General features: G+C 39.6%; 1 protein-coding gene across 1 annotated transcript; it reads left to right on the top strand.

The window, feature by feature from the left end:
* Positions 1 to 8,809: 8,809 nt before the first annotated feature.
* Positions 8,810 to 12,258, top strand: LOC143862563 (polyphenol oxidase, chloroplastic-like). Its single transcript, XM_077373632.1, has 2 exons — positions 8,810 to 9,411; positions 10,851 to 12,258. Exons 1-2 carry the CDS (start codon positions 8,854 to 8,856, stop codon positions 12,069 to 12,071), a joined length of 1,779 nt encoding a protein of 592 aa, XP_077229747.1. The 5' UTR covers positions 8,810 to 8,853; the 3' UTR covers positions 12,072 to 12,258.
* Positions 12,259 to 26,213: the final 13,955 nt, after the last annotated feature.

Here is a 26,213-nt window from a genome sequence, read left to right on the forward strand (position 1 = left end):
TCGTAAAACTCCATTAAAACTCCACTGAAGACCCGTGAAACCCCCCTTGAGAACATGTAGATTTTTTTTTTGAAAAGGGGCATTCCTCCACCGAAACCGACCCCGTCGCACCAAGAACATGTAGATTTTATTGGCTCTCTTTATTTTCTTTGGCTATGAAACCTAAGGTTCTCTGGTAGGTCCATTTTTGCTTAGGTTTAACATGTTCTTTACAATGCTACGGTGTATTGTCATCATCCTCTTTATTTGTTAAGGATTTGTTATGATTTTGTTAGGGATTTGTTATTGTCATCATCTTCTTTACAATGCTATGATGTATTGTCATCATCTCTCTATCTCTGTCTCGCCCTCTATGTTTTTGTTTAGCTATCTCTGTCTCGCCCTCTATATACAATCAAAACCACTATTTAAATGTGTAGAACGGATATGTAGTTCTCGGAACCACTGTTGATATGTGAGAATCAGTATTTAGTCATCGCAACCACTAAGTAGTGGTTCAAATGGTATGAATAGTGGTTCTGAATGTGGAAATACACTGACGACCCTATGTAGAAGATCAAAACCACTATTCAAATGGTATCAATCGGTATTTAGTCCTTGCAACCACTAAGTAGTGGTTCAAAAGCCAAGCGTATTTATGTAATTGAACACAATTTCTAGAAGGGCAGTGATAAATTCACCCAGTATTTTTCAAAATGGAATGTACAGCCCACACCATAGGATGATTCAAACCGCCCAATTGATTGGCCACAACATAAATAGTTTGTGTCCCAAAAATTATTTCCATAGATGATCCCAACCGTCCAATCTATAGAAGTTCCATAATGTGAGTCCCTCTTTAGATCGGATGGTTAGAATCATCCAATGGAAATGATTTTTGGGGCACAACCTATTTACGTTGTGGCCCATCAATTGGGCAATTTGGATCATCCTATGGTATGGGCTGAAATCACCCTAGAATGAGGCTATACAATGGAGTTTTACCAAGGGGAATGGACTTTCAACACTTGGCGTGGGGAAGAAGAAGGTAAAAAAAGGTGAATTGGGTTTGTGAAATGCATTGGGATCCGTTTCTCAGAAAGGTGGAGGGAAAAGCAAGTAAGGGGCATTCTTGTCTTAAAACAATAAAACATGCCTCGGATGTGTTTTACCCATTTCTCATAATTTACCCAACACAACCTCTTTCATAATTTCAGTTAAAAGTCTCATTGTTTTAATCATCTTCTCTTTTCCTATGTTTGCTGTTTTTTAATTGTTTGATCGGAGTATTGCTTTGATAGGTCATCTATTGTAGAACGTTAAGTTCCTGTCACTTGCACAACAGAGATACTATTAGTGTTCTGACACAACATAAGCCGCCGATGCAAAGATTCAATGACTTCCTGAATCATGACTTCATAGTGATGGGGCACAAATACGGCTACGCTCCCAGATATCGCCACGTGTCATCCATGCACGAGCAGAGCCCAACCATCATGAAGAAGGGTGTTGGAAAACGGCAAAGACCACACATTCATGACACATGTCGCCCTCCCACCACCCAGGCCTCATCATCACAAATTAGGGAAGGAAATGGCCGCCAAAGCCACGCGCGCCGGCGAGGCAGAGGGACGGCCCAATCCTGCAAAGGAAGTTTTTCCCTCCATAATGATGAAAAGGGCCGCACACCTCCCTTTAAAAGGGGAGGGAAATGAAGAAGAAGGGGACCCTTTTTTCTTTTTGCCCCTGAAAGCAGGGAATTCACCCATCCTCCACCCCGCAATACCGGAAAAAGAGGTGAGGCAACAATAGAGGAGGCCAGGAATCCCATCCTGCCCTCCCTGCTAGTCCTCTCCGACTCATTCATTTATGCACCCAGAAATGTCCCCGCGCACCGGCCCTGGTAACCCTGATCAAAACCCCCTCCCTTTCTAGTTGTTCTTTATATTGACTGGTCGAAGGATCTGACTTGGGTGTCGAAGTGGTCGTCCGGGACCCACCCTGGACCCCCTGACCCCCTTTTGTTTGTGATTGCAGACCCCGCGGAGGCCCTCTACCGACCGCGCGATCGCAGACCCGGATCCAGACGCCATCACATAGGGATAGAAATCATTGGATAAGTTGTTGATGGAATTAACTATTCTGCATTTGTAATTTTATCTTGAATCAACTCTCCGTAGTTGGTTCCCTGCTCGTAGTATACCCTAGGGGACGTAAAGCTTATCCGAGGATAGAATAAACCAGGGCTTGCTATCCCATAACGCACTTTTAATCAATTCGGTGTGGGTTGCAACTGGCAACACCATATGTGGCCGACATTATTTAAAGAGTTGATCAGTATACACGTGGTGAAGTTTGTTTCCGTATAATAACAGTTGTCCATAAGGATAAACGTGGCATTTCAGAGCAATATTTTCATTTGCTTTCCTTTCTCTATGATTCCTTAGTGGAAGATGGTACAGATTAAAGCAAGAAATTTAGACTACACAGCCAAAACTAAAGTGTTTGTCCATACATAGATGATAAGGACATTTCGGATTGGTTCCACCTATATCTTGGTTAAAATCCATTCAGATCCCTCTTGATCCTTTTAACATTACTTTTGGATTCTACTTCATAAAGTCTGTGTGATGATCTGTTTTGAATTGGACGAGAATAATCATAATCATCGAGACAAAAGCTGAAAATGAAATTTTATTTGGCTTTTTGTGTAGGATTCTTAGTTAAATGTTACCAAAATATTCCTTATGAATAGCATAAATGAAGAAAAGTATGAAAGGTATTCTTGTACATTAGGATTCTACTTCCTAAGTATGGGTTACGATAACTTTGAATTGGACCGTCTATCAGAGTGCTCCTCAGAGTGTTCCTCCAGGGCCTAAATACAGATCTAGATTGCCCCATTGCATTTTGTGGCAATATCTGGGTCATGATCCGAAATGATTTCTGACCTTAGGTTTCGAATCCAATGGACACTGTTCAAATCCAGGTGTTGGATCCAAATCCTGTCCATCAACGCTGAGATCCTTTAGATCCATCAGACCATCTTGGGCCTAAACAGTAAATACAGGTCTAGGTAGCTCCATTGCATTTTAAGGCAATATCTAGGTCAAGATCCGAAATAATTTCTGACCATAGGTTATGAATCCAATGGACACTGTTATAATCCTGGTGAGGGCCGTCTCCCCCTTTAAATTCTATTCTACCTATGACCTTATTAGAAATTGGAAGTAGATTTACCAAGTTTAAGAAATAAAGGATCCACCAATTCCTAGATGGAAGTCGTCGGACCCTTGACGGCTTTACTTAAATTCTGATGTGTCAAGTATGGGAAACCCCGGCCTTGATGTCGTGGGAGGTTTGCTTCGAGATGAGGAGCAAGAGACCAAATGAGCATTCTCAGGTCCCTTCGGGTTCAAGGATTCTAATGAGGCAAAGGTTAGAGTAGCTCTCCAGGGTATGAGGCTCGTCGATGGTAACCTGTTGGATAGCTTGGTAGTGGAAGGAGATTGGCTCATCCGGTTTCCAAACGTTCGTCACTTGGCTAATAGCGACAATGGTTGGGTAGCTAAGAAATAGGGCTGCAACTCGGGTCGGGCGGGTCGGGTTTTGGAGAACCCAACCCTACCCGAGAAATATCTCGGGTCGGGTTTTTTTCGGAAAACCCACGATTCCCAAACCCGGCCCTACCCATGATAAATTTCGGGTCGGGTCGGGTTTTTTCACGTTGACGCAATTTTTTAAGGAAAATTCTTATTTGGCAAGGCAACTCAACTCATAGAAGTAGAAATTACACTCACGTTACACTTGAATCAAACAATGATGTAATTACACTCACACTACACTTGAATCAAACAATGTTATAATTACAATCAAACGCTTGAATCAACTAAACTCATAGAAGCAGAAATTACACTCACATACAATAACAGTGGGTGCGTGGGTTTTCACTTTTAACTTTAACTAACAATAGAAAAAAATGAACATACTATAACTTATGTAACTCGGGTCGGGTCGGGTCGGGCCCCTTCAAACCCGGCTCGACCCGAGATTCATGCGGGCTTTTGAATGGTCAACCCGGCTCGACCTGAAACCCATGAAACCTGAACCCGACCCAGGTTATTTTCGGGTCGGGTCAATGCGGGTCGGGTAAAACCCGGCTCGAGTTGCAGCCCTACTAAGAAGCATGTAACATGTTGAAAAGCATAAATGTTTATTAAGGGCCCACTACTCGACCCATATTTCCTTCTGCAGTGTAGATTTTTCTTTGTCGTCGGTGATTTTGTTTATTTCTTGGCTTGTATTTCTTCCCTACACCTTCTGGATTTGTTTCTCTCTCAGTAATATAATTTGATCATTTAAAAAAAAATGCTCGGATCATTTAGATCCATCGGGACTATCCTTGGTCCATTGACACCTGTTCTCACACGTAACACAAGGAAGATTCAAGTAAGAAACATGTAACATGTTGAAAGGACATGGATAGACTTCCTCAGTGCGGAAAAGTTCCGCTGTTGAAAATGAACGATACTGTTAAATACTTTTGAAAGATCAAAAGAACGCACTAAGTTTAGAGTACTTAGTGTCAGTGATGTGATATATGTGATGTGATATACTTTTGAAAGATCAAAAGCACGCATTCGGTATTCAATGTTTTCGTACGGGGCAAAATATGCACATACCCTACCATTTTCCCAATTTTTTAACAAAATTACCAACAGGACCATGCTTTTTAAAAATTATCAACGTGGGACAAAAGAGGTCTTGTCAGTAAAAGTTGGACGAAAATACCCTTTGGCATATACAACATATTTTGACTTTAGAAGGGGGTTTTCAAGTATCTACGATTGGGGTTATCAGGTATCAAAATGAGGTTACCAATTTCAGAATGGGCTTATCAAGTCCCTGAAAATTGGCCGAGGGTACTAGAGTTTTGGAATGGGGTTTTCAAGTATTTGGGATTGGGGTTATCTAGTATCAAAATGGGCTTATCAAGTGCTTGAAAATTGGCAGAGGGTACTAAAGTTTTGGAAGAGGGTTTTCAAGTTTCTAGGATTGGAGTTATCTAGTATAAAAAATGGGGTGATCAAGTCTCTAAAAATTGGCCAAGCGTACTAGAGTTTTGGAAGGAGGTTTTCAAGTCTCTGGGATTGAGGTTATCTAGCATAAAAATAGGGTTACCAATTTCTGAATGGGCTTATCAAGTCCTTGAAAATTGGTCGAAGGTACTGGAGTTTTGGAATGGGATTTTCAAGTCTCAAGGATTGGGGTTATCAGGTATCAAAATGGCGTTGCCGATTTCAGAATGGGCTTATCAAGTCCCTGAAAATTGGCCGAGGGTACTAGAGTTTTGGAAGGGAGTTTTTAAGTATTTGGGATTGGGGTTATCTAGTATCAAAATGGGGTTACCAATTTACGAATGGGCTTATCAAGTCCCTTAAAATTGCCCAAGGGTACTGGAGTTTTAGAATGGGGTTTTCAAGTCTCTGGGATTGGGGTTATCCAGTATCAAAATGGGGTTACCAAATTCCGAATGGGCTTATCAAGTCCCTTATGAACACGTTTTTACTTCCTGTTTTTTTTTCACTCGTTCATTTTCATATTTTTTTCTTTCTACCGTACGATTCATCTTCCTCATCCTCCATTGAAAGTGAGAAGGAGAAATGCAAAACCCTAAAACTAATGAAAAATAAAACCTAGATATTGAAAGATAGATGGGAATGAACTCACGTTTCAAAATTTTGAGTTTTCCCACCTCCAATGGTGGCTAAATGATAAAGAAGATGACTGGTAATGTAGAAAAAAATAAAGTTGAAAATGAAAAAGTGAAAAAAAAAAAGAGGGAAAGAAGGGAGAAGAGGGAAAAGTGGAAAAGCAAAACGTGTTGCTTAAGAAAAGGGCATTTTCGTCCAGCTTTTATTGACAAGACATATTTTGTCCCACGTTGATAATTTCTGAAAAGCATAGTTCCTGTTGATAATTTCACCTAATTTTTGTCCCCCATTGATAATTGATCCTTTTTAATTTTGACCCCCTCTCTCTTTCTCACACAGATGAGACGTAACTTGAGTGCTTGGATTCTTGTCAAACAGATCACATTTGTATTCCTCATTAATTTCTATCGGCTCACCCAACTCCTCTCTGTTGAAGCATAAATGATTAAATAACACAATCTCTAATGGCTTAAGCTTTTGGAACAGGGCGATGATATCCCCCCCCCCCCCCCCCATTACGCATGCGCCCCCCCTAGTAACTTGATTTGGAGTGAACAGTGGGCAACTTTTACGCTTCTTGACATCAATCACTTGAGGAATGTTTGAAGGCAGTTAAGACGGCGTCAAAGCCGCTGCCCCGGTGTAAATGATGAAAAAAATGGTTTGAGAGCTTGAAAGCTTTGTGGGGAGGCTCTGCTCTTGTGAATTTCGTGCTTTCGAGGGTTGGGAGACGGGCTATTTATATTTGAAAAATAGGAAAAACTACTTCTTTTAGGGTATCAATTAGGGATTTTTTTTAAAAAATTTGAATTGATTGGGTTTTGGAAGAAATGGGCATGAAAACGAGTTGATTGATAAGGTGATGGAAGTTAGGAATTTGACAGAGATTTGGGGAAGGTTTTAAAGGGGGAAAATTGGATTTTTTTTGTGGGGAAATGGTATCTAGGTTGTGGTTTTATTTTCTTTGAAAGGATTTGGCAATTTATGGAAGATTTGGGTGGTGGAATGGGAGGGAACATGGCTTGTTTTCCATTTGGGGGTGAAAATACACATTTGGCCAATGGCATGGCTTCGTAAATTCGAAAGTTATTTTGGTTTATTCTATACTTAAAAGGATGATGGCATGAGTTGTAATTAACTGCAAAAGTGAGGGTCTTTGGTTTTGCTTAAAAGGGTGGTTTTCAAAAAACAAACAATGTGCTTACAGTATAAAATATGAGGGGTGGTACGTTTGAGGGGACTTCCACTATTATAATTTGTCACATTAAAAAACCATGAAGGTACAAGAATGCCTTTCATACTCTTCTTCATTAATTAAAATTTAACCCATGATAAGACAGGTCACCAACCGGGGATTTTAAAGGATTTTAACCGAGACAAAGGTGGATCCGATCCGACTATCCCGTGATGGATGGATCCCGAATCTTTTGTTTTCGTACGATTTCCCATTAAAGAAAGACAGGAGAATGAGAGATGATGAAAAATGTGCTCTGAAATGGAACATTTGTCTAGGGAGAGCTGTTGTTGTGCAGGAAGATACTTCACCTGATGTATCTCCACCGTTACAGACAAAATAGTTGGCCATCAATAGCTATGATTATTGCCCGAGTGCAACCCACACTGAATGGGTTATGACTGGGTGAGAAAAACGTGCCCACTGAGGCTGTGATTTATGGGTATAAAAAGTCCTGGTTTAATTTATCCTCAGATTAAATTAATGTCCACTAGTGGCCGAGTAGAGTACCCGGGGTTGATTCAAGATAAATAAACTTTCGCATGCAGGATAACCAATTCCAAGAACAGATTATCTATCCCAGCCATTGATTATTTGCATGCATCTAGCATCACTGTTGTGCATGTGACCACTTAATGTTCTCCAAAAGATGACCTATAAAAATCAATAGCCCTGCCAAACAATACATATGAGAAAATTAGCTTAATAGCTTCATGTCCACTAGGGCGTACTTGATCTAGTGATCGTGCCTAATGTGTAGATGAATCTAGCCCGTCAAGCATATGATCTTGAGCCAAGTAGCTTAGCTCAGGAATCCCCTTCTTATTCTTCGGTCTATCTATTTTTAGGAGAAACAATTAGGAAACTAAACAAAAAGGAAGACTGCAGTTTTCTTCGAAAAAAACCAACCTCCACATGCAATTGCATTAGTTGAATGGGAATTCGTGTAATCGAAAAAAACTCCTTAGTCCTGTTCGCTTAAGATTATGCTAGCCAATTGTGAGTCCAAAACCAATTATTGGACTCAAAATCAAACGTAGATTTGAGTCCAATAATCTGTTTGGGGCTCACAATCGGTTGGTATAATCTTACATGAACAGGACCAAGGAGTTTTGGACCAGTGACCTTTACTCTGATACCACGTGAAACAACCAGTTACTCCAAAAGCTTAAGATGTTAGAGTTTGTGTTATTTAATATATTCTATTTTTAACAACTAATTCCTAAAAACACTCAGCCCTGTTTGCTTAAGATTATAACAACTGCTTATGAGTGACAAACCAATTATTGGACTCAAATTCAAACATAATTTTGAGTCCAATAATTGGTTTGCCACTCACTATCTGTTGTCACAATCTTAAACAAACAGAGCCTCAATCCCCTGATTTTCCCCCACTACATGCGTGAAACATGTACTGCACCCCACCCAGTTGATCGGACTGCATGCTTGACCAACTTCTAGACTCGCTCGTACACCCTCCTCCCGTGGCAGTATGCATGCGCCTCTTTAAAACGTGAACAGTTGGCAACTTCAACGCTTTTTGACGTCAAATCACGTTGACAGGAGAGCGAATTCATACTGCGGGGGTGTGTTTGAAAATCTCACTGCCCTCTTAGTATTTAAAGATTGTAAAAGGGTTTTTACTGTTCCCAAAAGCCACTTAGATGACAATTAAGAGAAATTATATTGACAATAAGGCCTTGCAATCAATCCCCACCCCTAAAAAAAATTATTTGGTGCAAGGCCTACAGCAACCATATAAAAACTCGACAATTAAAGGCTAAAAGACAAGATACATGAGCGCAAATATGAAAACATAGTTGTGCTGAAATCATTTCCCATACGATAAATCTCTCTCTCTCTCTCTCTCTATTTATACCGCTGCAAATATCCCAAACATTCAATACATCAACAGAAAACGCTACAATGCCTTTCTCTACTCTAATCTCCACCACCTATCATCCCTCTATCTTCTCCAAAAAGACAAACCCCCTCTCCCTTTCAAAAAACCCACCACCCTCCACCACCTATCATACCTCTTGCATTCGTAGTGCAGGAGACGAACCCTCGAACAAAGTCAACAAACCCATTACAAAGTCTTCAAAGCCAGACAAATCTCTTAATAATCTAGACAGAAGAGATGTTCTCCTAGGGTTGGGAGGTCTGTATGGTGCGACCCTCGGCCGAGCCGAAGCTGCACCGATCACACCGCCGGACTTCACCACCTGCAAGACTGCAACTGACAATGGCCCTCCCACCTACTGTTGCCCTCCCAGCACTACAAGCAACATCAAGCAATGGGAGTTCCCATCTTCATCTTCTGTAATGCGTGAACGAAAAGCGGCACACCTTCTTACTGCTGACGAGATTACGAAATATAACCAGGCGGTAGCCCTCATGAAGGAGCTCCCACTTACAGACCCACGAAATTTCACGCAACAAGCCAACGTTCATTGCGCCTACTGCGATGGTGCTTATACTCAGGTTTTTGTTAAAAAAATGGAATTTTAGTGGGTCCTTGTTGACTCTCTTATGGCCCATAAATCATGCTAATCATCTAATCTCAACAGCCAATAATGCCTACTTTCTTATCTTCGAACGTCGATCATGTTAAAATTATGGAATTTGTTTGCTAGGCAATTTTAGGCTGATTTTTTCACTTTTTAGCAGTTTTTTGTCTTTTTCTGCTCTCATGCAAGTAAACCTGGCAAACGGCCAGCCCGGGCCGGGCCGGTTTTGACCCGGCGCGTAAGGGCTGGGTCGACCCGCGGGCCACCCGGATTTTTGACATATCTTTTAAGATTTTTTTAATTTGTATAGGGATTTGTTAGCCACCTTCGTAACCCATTTATGTTGACTGTTTGAGAGATTTGTCTTACTGTCGCTGGGTGCAAACTGCCAATAAATAATAGTAATAAATATTAACCATGGTACTTTAAATGAGAAATTATGGAAAACTGGAAGCAAAGTAGAAAAATTACAAAAAAAATAAAATTGTAAGAATGTTCTAAAATATGAAAATTAAGGAAAAAAAAACGTAGAAAAAGCAAATGTTATGACAATGACGGAAAAAAATACATGGAAAAATTAAAAGTTATGACAATTACAGAGAAAAAGCCCCAAAAGGTTTGACGGGGCGGGTCCAATTTCAAACGGGTCACCAATCAGTGACCCGGACCTGTAATTTACGGGCTGGTCCGGGTCACTTTTTGCCAGGTCTACATGCAAGAGTCTGCAGCCACTGAAACTCGGAGAGGCATCTCTGGAAAATTCCCTAGCAAATCCGTAAAATTATATTGGATTTGCTAGCGTATAAGGCATTTTGACGGATGGGTTGTTGCATTCGGCGAAATGCCTTCTGCAATGAACGCTAGCAAATCCCAAATTATTTATAGGCGACTAGTAAAATTTAAGGACTTATATCGTCATTAGTAAGAAATGAGTAATTAACAAAAAAAATAACTAACAGCTGTAAAAAAACTTATTAACAAAGGAAGTTCAATCAGTTGAAACTCAAAATATCAGTTTCCTTTTCGATATTCAAAATCTTAAAGTAGATCTTAGGCAGATCTCACCTTGTCTTTTATTATTTAACTATTTAACCAGCTGTCAAAAGCTATTACAATTATAGTAGGGACAATACCCGTGGCCTAATTCTTATTAAAAAAATAACATCCATAATAACTTGGATTATTGTATTTGCTAGGGACCATCACACAATGCATTTCAAGGTGGGCGGCTTTTGCATGTGACATAGGCTCACTTTTCAAGTCTTATTAATTTAATTCATCTGAGGTGGCTGCACTCTCATGGAACAGCCGGCCCACGAAATTCTTACTGCGATATGATGGTCCCTAGCAAATCCCCTTATTTCTATTAACATTTTATAAGTTGGTGTAGCCATATTGTTTTTGGAATCACAGGCTGGATACACAGTCGAACTCCAGGTCCACGCCTCATGGCTTTTTTTTGCTTGGCATCGCTGGTACTTGTACTTCTATGAAAGGATCCTTGCAAAATTACTCAATGATGAAACTTTAGCTATCCCTTTCTGGAATTGGGATGCAGCCGACGGAATGACCATGCCTGCCATGTTCGTTGACAAGCTCACGCCACTCTACAACTGTCTTCGCGATGCCAATCACTTGCCACCTACGATAATCAATCTTGGTTCAACCACCACGACTGATTTAACTGATCCGGAACTTATTCTAAGTAATTACGCTACCATGTATAAACAAGTTGTACAAAAGACAACACCTTCCCTCTTTTTTGGTGCAGCATATAGTGCCGGGAGTACAGCGGAACCGGGAGCTGGTTCAGTTGAAAATGTTCCGCATAATATAGTACACATATGGACTGGAAATCCAAACCCAAATACACCTAATGGAGAAGACATGGGGATCCTCTACTCTGCGGCCCGTGACCCGATTTTCTTCGCTCATCACAGTAACGTGGATCGGCTTTGGACAATATGGAAGACCTTATCAGGGAAGAATCGAATAGATTTCACTGATACTGATTACTTAGATTCATCATTTTTGTTCTATGATGAGAATGCTGAATTGGTTCAAGTGAAGGTCTCCGATGCACTCGATCCTTCGAAATTGAGGTATGGTTACCAAGATGTTGAAATCCTATGGGAGACTAAGCCTACCACCACAACTACTGCTACTACTACTAGTATGCTCCCAACCAAGAAAGCGTTAGCGAAAACCTTGAAGAAGAAGGCGGGCGAGTTTGGGAGCAACCCACGCCAACTGGGCTCCATCATTAGGGCCACTGTTAAGAGGCCTAAGAAGTCTAGGAGTAAGGAGGAAAAAGAGAATGAGGAAGAGATTTTGGTTGTGAATCTTGAGCTTAGTAGGGATGAGTTTGTGAAATTTGATGTTTACATCAATGCTGAGGGTGAGAAATTTGGTGGGCCAGCATCTAGTAACTTTATTGGGAGCTCGGTGCATCTTCCCCATTCTAATGTTATGAAAAATATGAAAGTGAACACACTGCTTAGATTGCCATTGAATGAAGCTTTGGAAGATCTTGGAGCCGAGGGAGATGATGATGTAGAGGTGATTATAGTTCCCAAAGCGGGAAAGGGGGAAAAGATAACTATTAAAGGGATTAAGATCGAGATTGGTGTATGAAGAAACCACGTGTTAGAGAGTATGAGTAGGCTAATATTAGGTGGGAGATATTGCCTTTGCACCCCCCTGATGAATAAGGGAAAGACGTGTGTGTGATGTGTCTTTAGTTAACAGTCCGTATTTGAATAGTTGCTGTTTTCTGTTGCCCTATGAATAAGAGAAACCACCTGTTAGGTTGGTTTATGCCTACATTTGTAATAGAATATGCAATGCTTCTCTCTTTATCTCTTAAATTTATATTAGATTATGCAATGCGTCTCTCTCTCTCTCTCTCTCTTTCGAAATTACCCATGAGATGCATTTAGGGCTGGCAATTTAACCCGGAAAAACAGGGATCAGCTCCACCCCGCTGCGCACGGGGCGGGGATTCCCTGATTTCAGAGGGGACGGGGACAAAAAAATTCCCTGTAGCAAGGAAGGGGCCGGCCGAGACGGGGATGATTTTGGCTCCTCCCCGCTTGCCCCACCCCGGTTCAATACTAGTACATTGCTGTCCTTGCATTAAAAAAAACAACTAATTTGAAATTTAAATTCTAAATCTTCCCTCGTGATTCTAATTTCTAATCGATTGGGGTCTAAGAGTAAATTAAAAGTCTAAAACGAGGGAATCCCGAACCGGGGATATGGCTGGGATTTTGTCCCCATAGGCTGCGGCGCGGGACGGGGATTAGATATTCCCTGCGGGGAGGGGATGTGGATGCTTATCTTGATAAGGACTCAAAGTTTGCCCAACAGTTTACTCGTATCCGTTGTAACTAAAAATTCCATGATATATGGGACTGATTTCCTGTATATATACACTGGGTAGGAATGAAAAGAAAGCACACTTTCTACGGATCACTCAAAGAGATGTCCGTAATTACTTCGGTCATGATGATATCAGCAAGATCCGAATGAAAATGATGATGCAAATGGTACTGTCAAGAACCCAAGGAACAACAACAACTTTCCCTACTGTGATAACAAAGGAGAGAAATATCTTGAAAAGTTGAAGCAAAAGCAGAGGGGATACTGTAAAGGAAAGGGTCATTTTCTTTTTTAAATTATCCAGGAAAGAAGAGATGTGACAGAACGAGCAAGTAATAATAAAATGCTAAGTGAAATGTGAAAAGAGAAATCATAATGGATCAATAGAAATTAGAGATGCGGACAAGAAAGCTTTTTTCTTCTGTTTTAGTAGGTGGCCTTTTAATGATTATCTTTTGTTTTTGGGCGCTAAATTTTTTTCACCCCCGTGCAGTACGAATTCGCCCCCATTTTAACGTGATTTGACGTCAAAAAGCATTAAAGTTGCCAACTGTTCACGTTATGATGGGGTGGGGATGCTTACTGCAGAGAGGGTGAAAAGATCATCTCCACTAACTTTGTGAAAACCTATGAACAATAAGCAAAGAAATTACTAATTCCCAGATTTTCTATCTTTTTTTTTCCTTCTGAATAGCAATGACGAAGAGAGAAAGACAGAGCATACTAAAATTATCCAAAAGATCAATACAAAAACTAGAATAAGAGAAAAATAGACAAGAAACAACAGAATCCCAAGCACATTAAACGGAAGGAAGTCAAAAAATTCCAACTCCACCCTAGATTCACCCTCCCTTGCTAGCCGATCGGCCTCGATATTGGATGATCTTCTCACATCATGAGATGAGATTGACGATTCCTCAACCCAATCCGAGATCTCGTCAACCCATCTTGCAAATCTCCAAGGATGAGGCACGCATCCCAATGTTTAAAAATGCGGATGTGAAGCAGAAGGCGGCTAAGAAAAATTCTCGTCGACTTGGCGCGGATGCGGTTGATGCAGTCATAACTCGGGAGAGTCAAAGGAGTTTATTGACTTTTTAGGGCAAAATATGAAATGCGGATGTGGTGCAACGCAGAACACGGCCAATGGGCAATCCTGAGCCAAATCTCATTTTTTGAAAATAACGGTTCAGAAAGCGAGAATCCAAAGAACGATAGGTGCAGAGACTCAATGGAAGTTGTTCTAACAAATGGGGTTGACTACATTGGTAGAGGAATTCTTCTATCAAAACTCCAGAAAGGATGACCTTATTTAAGTACATAGACGTACTTAAATATCAAATGATTAATCACAACCCCAACCCAAACTTTTTTTATTATGGCAAAAAGGAGTTGACTCGGGCGAGTTCCTTCAACTATCTAATCACGTTTAAGGAATCACCTTATTGCGAATGTTGTGATCCATCAACAACCTAACTCCTCGATGCACCGCTCTCATTTCTGCCTCGTTGGAGTCGGCTATCCCGATTGCACCCGAGAACTCCCTTTCTGTTGTTATTTATTCTATGATTTAATATTCCATTCAATACTTTTTAAACGAGTTGAAGGGAGAGTATAGGTGTGGAATCCTCGATGGCTAATCATTTGTTTCCTAGGTTTTAAGTGGATGTCTCTTCTTTTTTATTCTATGATGCCAGGCTTTCTCTACGGAGTACAATCTGTAGGTAAAAACTATATCCCGACCGAGAAATTAACACCCATAGAGGTATGGGGTATTTCCCTACAGATTAAAAACGTACACCAGCTCATCTTTTTGAAGTCCACGTATTCTCTCTTTCTATAGCTTCTTGCTTCTTTTGCTACATTTTCTTTCCAAGACCACGATAATAGGAGAGATGTAATAGGGAATCGCCCCAACCAATTTGTAATGGAATCACTCTAACTCTACCTTTTGTGGAAGGATATTATTGAAAATCTAACTCATCCGGTTTATCGCAAAATTACCCAATGTCACAATAGAGAAATCAATCAACTCGTACGACGTAACATTCAACTCTAAAAATATAGCAAGATACTTGTACAAAATTAAGTTTTTCAAATAAATCTATTTTGAGCCTCATTCTCATTGATATTTATAAGAAGAGTGGTATGGTGAAGGGTGCCATTAATAAACCGGCTATAGTTGGGGCTCTCATATAATTAAAGGATAAATAAATGCACTTTAGTGAGATGGTCCAATGGGGGCGCCTTTGTAGCTCAATTTTTAACAAGGGCACTCTTCAATTTAGAAACCTTCTTAGCTAATAATTTCGACATATTACCCCAAAAAAAAAAAAATAATGGAAAGAAGGAATTGTGCCTTTTACTTTATGAATATTGATCCATTGGCTAACTATCACAACTTGAATGTCCCTCTAAGTAAAAATTGAAGAGGGTCCGTTCAAGTTTTTTTTTTTGTTTTTCCTTTCATGTAATTCAAGTAAAAAAGTCTAGAAATATTTTTCCTATTCAAACTTTTTCAGACATAATCATGGCTAGATAAATTGAAGGTTACCTATTCCTCCTCCAGTTATGGTATACTTACACAGATGCCGTCGGTCTTCCATGGCTCGGGAGCTTTAAAAAGGCAGACAGGTTAGTCCGAGTGTGAACACTAATCTCCATCATTAGAGCTAATATTAGGGAGGATACGAATTCTAGGTGTATGGAAGTGAAATAGAAAGTGTGTAAAGAGGAAAAAGTGGAAGAGTTTGTAGGAGGCATGTATTTGTGAAGTTTGATGTTTATATCAATGTGATATTGAAAATTTTGGAAGCTTTGTGGATGCACTCTCAGTCAGGCAACATTGTCTTAGGTTGGGGAAAATGTAGAGATGAGTTTGTTTTCCAGCACAATACCTTTGGAAGAGATAGGCAAGATGGACTTGGAGGGCAATTTTCGGCTGATGAATAAGGTAAGGTTACGAACGTCTTCTTATTAGTACAAGGTCGTACAAGGTAGTACATTTTCCTCTTTACTTGGCTGGTACTACTACCTAGGGCATGTTTAGATTAGGGAAAATATTTACTGGAATTTTTTCCAAGGAAAATTAATTTTTGAGTTTTTGATAAATTCATTTTCCATGGAATTTTTTCCAAAATAAAAAACCTCTCTTGTTTTTGAAGAAAAACCATAAACCTACTAGACCCTAGAATGTTATTTTCTATGAAGCATTTTTCTAGGAAAATATCATTTTCATAAGTTCAAGATCTAGACCGTTCATCTGCTGTGTCATCGTGGAAGCCCAAACAACACAGAGATTAGAAGAACCAAACTCAACCATGGCATATTCAAGAGAAGAGGAAAAAAAATGAAATCGCCCATGAAATGAAATAACTTCTCAAAATACTCTCTAATCACAAAATAAAAACTTCTGTTTGTAAAGGGAAGTGATGTTTCCCAACCCTCTACTCTTCACGACTGCTACAACAGTATACAAACCTCTCTCCAACATGAACGGTTTTGTGCCTAATAGTTAATATATTTAAATCCTTGTAGGGCCCACCCATGTTTTTCAAAATGAACTGTACGGCCCACACCATCGGATGATCCAGACCGTCCATTTGATGGGCCAGATCATAAATAGGTTATGTCCTAAAAAATCACTTCCATAAGATGATCCTAACCCTCTGATCTAAATAGAAACTGCATATTATGGAAACCTCTATAAATCGGAGGGTTACGATCATCCTTGGAAATGATTTGGGAGGTACAACTTATTCATGTTGTGGCCCACCAGATGGACAGCTTGGTTCATCCTATGGTGTGGGCCGTACATTTCATTTTGAAAAATATGGGTGGAGCCTACAATTGGGCTTGATGTTGCTAGGCCCCCAAATCAGCTCCAGATGATCTTAACCCTTTCATCTATAGATAAACTACATCATATAGAAATCTCTATGGATTGAAGAGTTAAGATCATCAAATGGAGACGATTTTCATGGTACGGCATATTTACGTTGGGACCTACCAATTGAATGGTTTATATATTTGAACAAGGTGAACCCCAATTTGTTTTTAAGAGAATACGTGCACTTCCATATATATTCCGATATAGAGATGATTTTGGAAAATGTCTTTTTTACTCGGCCCATCAAGGTATTTTTCAAAATGAACTGTACTAACTACACCATAGGATGATCCAAACCATCCATCTGATGGGCCACAATGTAAATAGGTTGAGCCCCCAAAATCATTTCCACAATATTCATACAGTGTTTAAACGATATGGAAAAATAAGCCATGTCCAAATAAACCAGTAAAACTTCATCAATTTAGGATATAATTTTAAAATCATGTTAAAATAGAATAATTTGTACATCCCATGATAAAGTAAGCAATAAAAGCACATTTATCATTCATGTGACCAGTAACGTTCGAAATCAACCACTCCCTATTCCCTCTCCCTCTACATATACGGCTGCAAATATCCCCAAACTTTCAAAAGATGCCTCTCAACGCCCCAATGCCTCTCTCTACTCTAATCTCCACCACCAACCCATCTATCTTCTCCCCCTCTTGCATTCGCAGTAGAAGAGATGGCAGGCCCTTTAACAAACCCCTTACCAAGTTTATTGATGATGTAGAGGTGATTATAGTTCTCAAAGCCGGAAAGCGGGAAGAGATAACTATTGAAGGGATTAAGATCGAGATTGGTTTATGAACAAACAACCTGTTAGAGTATCTTATTAAGCTACTATAAGCTGGTAGATATTGTCTTTGCAGCTCCTTGATCATTAAGAGAAAGAAGTGTACTGTGGGATGTGTCTTCAGTTGTTAGTCCGTATTAAATAGTAGTCATTTTCTGTTTCTGTTTCTGTTCGTTGCCTAAATTTGTAGAAGATAATGCAATGCCTCTCTCTCTCTCTCTCTCAAAATACCTAATTAAAGATAGGAAAACACTTTGAAAACAGGATTACATTTGGAAAATAAAAACGGGATGGACATGAGACATTTTTAAAGGTCTATTTATTGCTTTTATGGGGATTTGAACTCTCTTCCTTTGTCTTTTAGTGGACGGGGCTCCATTCATTGATGCCCCTTTTTTTTCCCAAAACAGGTTCCCATTTTCCTAGCAAATCTCTGCTCTGTTTGGTTGCCGGGTTTTTTTTGTTCCTGGGAGTTATGTGGGAGAAAAAAAATACCCTGGGAGATAGGTGGGGGAAAAAAAGTCCTAGAAGTATCCTGGTAAAATAAAAATTCCATGTTTGGTTGACTGGATTATGGTGGGAAAAAAAAAAACCTTTGTTTGGTTGCTTGAACTGTTGGGTAGAAAAAAAAAATCTTCTCAAGCTTATTTTTGGTTCCTGAGTTTATTTTTGTTCCTGGGGTTGTCTAGGGATGGGATGAAAAGGCAATCATTACAAAAGTCGGATTAAAAAATTCACCTCACAAGTAATAATTACAAGAGTGAGATTAAAATAAACCTAGTACTAAAAGGCAACCAAATATGAGATGGGACCAAAATTTAACTTGCTCTCCCAAATAACTCCAAGGAACAAAAAAAACCCAGCAACCAAACAAATTTAACTTACTCTCTCTTACCCATATTAGTCCTCCCACTAGAATATTTAAGACTAGCTTTTCTAATTCTTCTTCTCTCAGTTTAAAGCTTGTTCATCATTTTCTTTAAAAGATCTCTGTTTGGATGTGCACCATAGACTCAGAGAGTAGCGGAATAAGGGCATTTTTTTAACGTTCACATCTTCTCTCTTTCTACAGCTCCTTTCTTCTTTTGCTACATTACATATAGACCCAGAAGAAATTAAGAAATGACCCAAATAACCGAGTCATGCTTACCAGTAAAATAACACATAGACTAAGTCAAACCTACACGGTTGCGTCACATGTATGACAATTGGATAAGCCATGGAATAGACTGAATAGTACGTTGGGACAAACTGGTATGGAATTATGTATAGAAATGGGAATTGGGCAACGTGAGCCACTTAAGGCTTCATCTTAAAAAGTTTTAGGAAAACACTTTCAAAACAAGAAATTCGTTTAGAAAATAAAGACATAAGTGGAATTGATCGACGAATTGGCCAATTCCCAACATTTGATTTTTTTGAATAGTGCCTTCAGCTTACGAATATTTATCCATTGGATACCTATCTATATCGTTTAATCTCATTTACCAATACCCAAAATTTGATTTTTTTTAATTGAGATATTCATATGAACATAGCTCACTAATTAAACCAACAAGACATAGTCATAAATTAATTGCTGTCCCAAGGTCGCATCCTATTTTTGCGTCTCTCCGCCATTTTCCCTGAGTATTTGGATTTCAAGAACAATATTTCTGATGGTAAATGAACGAGTGGAGATGTTTTTCGGGGAAAGGCCTATTTACATCAAGTCCCGCGGATGAACAATTTGGATCATCGAACAAGGTGGGTCCGAACGAATTTTCTAATAAATGCAGATTATATGGTGCATGTACAGAGGTCTACATACTTTTTAAAAAAATAGAGCAGAGCCCATCTTGTTCAAATGCTGGTAACTATCATGTCGTCGACGTAAAGAAGCACAATGACAAGGAAGCCTTTGTCTTTCTTCACAAATAAACTAGAATCAGAGTTAGAAGCAAAATAACCGCAAAATTGCAAGTATTCGGCAATCTTACCATACAATGGCCTTGGAGCTTGCTTCAACCCATAAAGAGCTTTCTTGAGCTTGCAAACATTAGTCGGATGGTCACTTGAATTGTAACCTGGCGGTTGCTTCATGTAGATGTTTTTGTCAATCTCACCATACAAAAATGCATTTTTCACATCAAGTTGAAACAATTTCCAACCATAACAAACGACCAATGAAATTACAACTCGAACGGAAGTCGTCTTGGCAACTGGACTAAAGGTCTCCTCATAATCATCTCCATACTTTTGAGAGAACCCTTTAGCCACCAACTTTGCTTTGAACCTATCCACACTCCCATCCGCTCTCCGCTTCCATTTTTACACCCATTTACATGTAACCGGATTCACATCCTTAGGCTTAGGAACAAGATCCCAAGTCTTATTTTTCACAAGTGCCTTCATCTCCTCATTCATAGCATCATTCCATTCTCTCACCCCTTTTGCTTCATCAAAGCAAGAAGGCACATTATCATCAAATGGATCGGAAAGAAAACAAGAATAAGTGCCCACCATGTTTACATCCCAATACTGTTCCGGCTTGACAATCTTTCTTTTTTATCTTCTAAGATGTGATGCACTACACTCCTTTACATTAGTTTCTTCATTTTGCTCATCTTCTTGAACATGACATGCAACATCACTCTACCTATCACCTTGCTCATCTATCGGCAAAGAAGAAGACCCAAATTCCATTGGAGCATTTGGTGTCAAAGGCAAGTTCATTGTTGCTTGAGGCTCAACCTAAACAAGGATGTGCTCACTTACACCCACACCATTAGTGGAAACACCATCCAAACCATAATAAGAAGAGACTTCATCAAACACAATATCTCTTGAAACAATGGACTTATGAGTTGTAGGATCCATACACTTCCAACCTTTCTTCCTTTCATCATACCCAATGAAAATACACTTCTTCGCCTTAGCATCCAACTTGGTTCTCTTTTCATTCGGCACATGCACATAGCAAATTGAACCAAAAGCCTTAAAATGCTTGATACTAGGCTTCACCCCAAACATCAACTCATAAGGAGACTTCATATTAATCGGACCAAGAGGCACCCGATTAATCACATAAGTAGCACAAGCCATACCTTCCACCCATAAGGCCTTGGGTAAATTCTTTACATACAACCAACTCTTACAAGTTTCCACAAGATGACTAATCTTCCTCTCCGCCACTCCATTTTGTTGAGGCGTATAGGCACAAGTGAGATCCCTTTGGATACCATTATCAAGACAAAACATAGAAAATTCATCGGAAGTAAACTCCCCACCATTATCGGTTTTCAACCGCTTGATCTTCTTGTGAAGTACACCTTCAACGATCTTCTTGAACTCAACAAACTTAGACAATGCATCGGATTTCTCCCTTATAAAATACACCCAAGTGAATCTAGTAAAATCATCAACAAATAACAACATATAGCGGAAGCCGGAAAGTGAAAGTGTCCTACAAGGTCCCATTACATCACTATGGATAAGCTCCAAGGGGGCCTTGCACCTTGAAAGAGACTTGTCAAATGGAATACGATGTGCCTTACCATCTTGACAACCCTCACACACCTTGCCGCCACCAAAAGAATTCAAATTTGGTAGCCCATTCACTAGATTCTTAATCACCATGACCTTCAATTTATCCATGCTAATATGACCCAATCTAGCATGCCAAATTGAAGCGCCATCATTTGTACTCATTTTATCAATATATAAGGTTGAAGCCGATAAAACAAAAAAATCTTTAACTCTCTTATCGGTGTAGACAACATCTGCCTTCAAGCTTGAAATATTCCGAAGAAATTTCACCTCCTTAGGCCCGAACAAAACATAATTTCCCGCATCAACCACATTTGCGACCGAGAAAAGATTCTTCTTCATACCGGGAACATGAAACACACTCTTAAGTGTAATAGGATCCTCATTCGCTCCACCAATGGTGATGACCCCTTTTTTCTCTACCGGATGTATGGTGTTGTCTGCTGTGATGATAGCACCATTGCCTTCATATTTTCAGAACTTTGAGAACTTAGATTCGTCACCGATAAGATGATGCCCACAACCGAAATCGACAATCCAATCATCCTCAAAATTGATGGAGGCCAAAGCACCCACCGTAGTAGTTTCCGCCACGAAACATCTACCACAATCTTCTTCATGTTTTGGATCATCTACTTTTTCGGCTACATTACTATCCTTCAATTTCACACAACAATTCTTTTGTATATGCCCAAATTTACCACATCAGTAACACATGATACCCTTTCGGTTTCCATTACCCATAACGGATGATCCTCCTTCATCTCCACCTTTACTTGAAATTTTTTTCTTCTCTTTATATTTGTTGAAAGACTTCTTGTTGCTTGAAAATAATGCTTCTCCTTCACTCCCGGATATTGAACAACCCGCCATTTGTCTAGCTAAAGATTCTTGTGAAGCAAGAAGATTCTCAAACTCCACTAAAGAAGGTTGCCGATCCCACCCTTGAATCGACGTAACATATGGAATGTACTCTTTTTTCAACCCACGAATAATATGCCGCTTCATTCGTGCCTCCGAAATAGGCTCTTCCGAATCCAATAGAGAAATCTCCGAAAAAATATTCTTAATCTTAAAAAAGAATTGAGAAATAGACAGACTACCTTGTGTAGTATTCGCCAACTCATTCTCCAACATTTGTAGACGAGTCATATTCTTCTTGTTAAGCAATCCATCAAGGGTAGTCCAAATCTCTCTCGCCGATTTACACCCAATGATGTGCTCAAACAAGTCATGTGAAATAGACATCTTCAAAAGAAATTCGGCCTTGGCATTCTTCATCCTTCACGCCTTCAATACATCCGCATTTTCTTGTGTATCTTCCGGAGCTACAACGGCATTTTCACAAACAACCTCCCATAAATCTTCTCCCACAAGATAAGACTCCATACATGTTCTCCATATCTTGTAATTTGATTGATTTAGCAACTCAATGCCGAGTCCACTAACCCGTCCACTCATATCCATCTTCAAAGCACCGATTGAACTTCTTCACCAAAGGAATCTTAATAATCACCAACTACCACCCTTGTGGCTCTAATACCATATAGAGAAAGACGGATTTCACAACACCGGAAAATCCTCTTCTCAAATAGTGAAACCAAAGTTTACACTAGCCCAAGAACAAATGTTAGAAATATTTTTCCTTTTCAAAAATTTTCAAAAACAAAATAAAAAATCATGCAATCCAAGCAGAGCTTAAAGTAAAAAAGAGGGCAAAAAAAGACATACTCATGGCTAGTGAAATTGAAGGTTACCGATTGGTCGTCGAGTTATGGTATAGTTACAAAGATGCCGTCGGTCTTCCATGGCTCGAGAGCTTTAAAAAGGCGTACAAACACTAATATCCGTCATTAGAGCTAATATTAGGGAGGATAAGAATTGTAGACGTATGGAAGAGAAAGAGAGTGTGTAAAGAGGATAAGGTGGAAGAGTTTGTAGGAGGTATGCATTTGTGAAGTTTGATGTTTATGTCAATGTGAAATTGAAAATTTTGGAGGCTTTAATTTGTGGATGCACCCTCAGTCAGGCAACATTGTCTTGGGTTGGGAAAATGTAGCGGTGAGTTTGTTTTCCAGTGCAATACCTTTGGAAGAGAGATAGGCAACATGGACTTGGAGGGCTTAGGAAAATTTTCGGCTCATGAAGAAGTCACTAATTAGTGAGAAAGATATAAATAAGGTAAGGTTACGAACATCTTCTTATTAGTACAAGGTAGTACATTTTCCTTGTGAGTTGTGACTTGGCTAGTACTACTACCTAGGCGATGTTTAGATTAGGGAAAATATTTATCGGAATTTTGATAAACCCATTTTTCCATGGAATTTTTTCCAGATTAAAAAACCTCTCTTGTTTTTCAAGGAAAATCATAAACCTACTAGACCCTAGAATTTTATTTTCTATGAAGCATTTTTCTAGGAAAATATCATTTTCATAAGTGCAAGATCTAGGCCGCTCACCTGCTGTGTCATCGTGGAAGCCCAAACAACACAGAGATTAGAAGAACCCAAGTCAACCATGGCATATATATTCATGAATCATGAGAAGAGGATGTTTCACTCCACAGAGGGGAAAAATATTTACGTGTTCGACATATCAAAGTAATATATATTCATTTTCATTGGACCCATCAAAGTATTTTTCAAAATGAACTGTACGAACCGCACCATAGGATGATCCAAACCATCAATTTGATGGGCCACAATGTAAATAGGTTGTGCCCCCAAAATCATTTCCATAGGATATAATATTCATTCGGTGTTTACAACGGTATGGAAAAATAAGCCATCTATTATTATAATATAGTAGGATGGGTTTTTCACTGTTCACGCTGAGGTGGCCTCATCCGCTAATATCGGACGTGGCATCCTTTTCACACAATGCAAAACGATTTCAATAAAAGGAAGATCTCTGTGAATCCCGAATTTCTATCTCTCTCTCTCTCTACACACAATTTCACTCCTTTTAACGCCAACTATTTCTCTAGCAAAATTAACTCCCTATCTTTGGCATTAAAAAATTCCTTCCTTATCTTTATCTCTCGAACGTAACTAAGTGTGGGCTATATGTTTTTTCAAGATTTAGTAAACTCCCATAAGACTTTCCCATTTATTCACACCATGCTAAATTTTAGGGGCCCACTTGATGAACACTTCCAGCCACTAAGGTGGGCCCTATGAATGTGAAGATTTTGGGATGCTTTTATCTCCCCATTTAATCGTAAACTCCCATAAAGGCTTTCCCATTTATTCTAAGTAGGGGTGTAACTTGGGTCGGGCTCAACCCGAACATGACAGGTTCAACCCGAGTTTTGCTCGGGTTGAGTTGCCATTTCCTCGGGTTGGGTTGGCTTAGTGTTGGGAAGAGCCAACCTGATTTAATTTTGGGTTGGGTTAGGGTTGAGGACTTGGCAACCCTGCCCGAACCGGACCTCCGTCCTCTATTTTTATTTGATTTTCTTTAGGTTATTGTATTTTTTCCGTTTGGCCCAAGGTGAACCAGAACCAACCTGATCCGATTTCGGGTTAGATTGGTTGGGTTAGGGTTGAGAGATTTAGAGGCGGGTTGGGTTAGGGTTGGCCTCAACCCGATCCAACCTGACCCGAGTTGCACCCCTAATTCCAAGGCTCTCTCACTATCTCTTTCAATCACACCTCCGGTCATAATATGACTCCCGCTCTTTCTCTCCCCCCTCCCTCTCCCTCTCCCTCTCCTCCTCTCGTATATTTTCCTCTGTTTCTAACTACAAATCTTTTTTCCATGCAAATCTTATTGTACCCCAGCCCAAGCCATAGGTAGCCGCAGCATCAGATTGTCACTCAGGTGCACTAGGAAAGAAAGAAAATCAGCTAGATAGGGGGATAGAGGAACATGCAATTGCTATCATCTTTAACTCTATCAACTTAATTTCTTGGCATTTCTTTTCAAATGAAAATAATTTTCCAACCCGTGCATCGCACGGTTGGTCCCACTAGTGTCCAAATAAACCAGTAAAACTTCATCAATTTAGGATATAATATTCTATTTCAATGTAATTCTATTTTGTAATAAACTGAAGGATAATGATATCTAAACTCTCTTCTTCAATGATCAGGATCTGTTTCTCATAAAAAGTATTTAAACTCTTGACATTGTGTTTAAAATGTGAAGTCTTTCCCTGTCCTTCACAGAGTCCATGATGAATCATTAGTTTTTTTCATTTTACTAGTAGATATGAAAGGGGAGGCCGACAAATAATACTAATTTAAAACCATGTTAAAATAGTATAATTTCTACGTCCCATGATAAATTATGCAATAAAAGCACATCTATCATTCATTCAATATGACCACTAACGTTCAAAATCAACCCCTCCTCCTTCCCATTCCCTCTCTATATATTCGGCTACACATATCCCCAAACTTTCCCAAGATGCCTCTCAACGCCACAGTGCCTCTCTCTACTCTAATCTCCACCACCACCACCAACCCATCTATCTTCTCGCCCATTCAAAGAGCCCTCCACCCTCCACCACCTATCATCCCTCTTGCATTCGCAGTAGAAGAGATGGCGAGCCCTTGAACTAACCCCTCACTAAGTCTTTAAAGCCAGAGAAATCACTTATTAATCTAGACAGAAGAGATGTGCTCCTAGGGTTGCTGGGTGGTCTATATGGTGCGACCCTTGGCTCGGCCGTGGCTGCACGAAGATGCTCGACCCTCAGACCCGCATAATTCATTGCGCCTACTGCCCCTGTGCTTATACAATTTTACCACTTGCCATTTGTCATCATTAGATCAGGATCTGGCATCACATTTTTCAATATAGGCCCATCCCTCACTTTTCAATTACAAATATATTCTAATTTACTTATGTTCTAAGATAATAATTTTTGGCTACTGATATTGGCACTACCATGTTTCGATAATGGGCCAAACTCACTCACTTTTTTTTTATTGTTTAACGAGCTGTCAAAAGCTATTACAGTTCCCAAAAAGCTCTCAGCAGCAGATTAAAAATAAATAAAATACAAGGTGATAGGTTGGCCCGCTATCAAAACATGGTAGTGACAACTGATAATATCTGTAGCCTAGTTTTTACCATTAAATAAAATTGATCTATCAACATTCAACTAATTAACTTGGATTATTTCATATTTCTAGGGAAATGATATCAGCAGAACCATTCTTTAACAATTCCA

This window comes from Tasmannia lanceolata, unplaced genomic scaffold, assembly GCF_043159265.1.
Source record: "Tasmannia lanceolata isolate RefF3 unplaced genomic scaffold, GAP_Taslan_0.1 ptg000037l, whole genome shotgun sequence".
NCBI classification, from domain to species: Eukaryota; Viridiplantae; Streptophyta; class Magnoliopsida; order Canellales; family Winteraceae; genus Tasmannia; species Tasmannia lanceolata.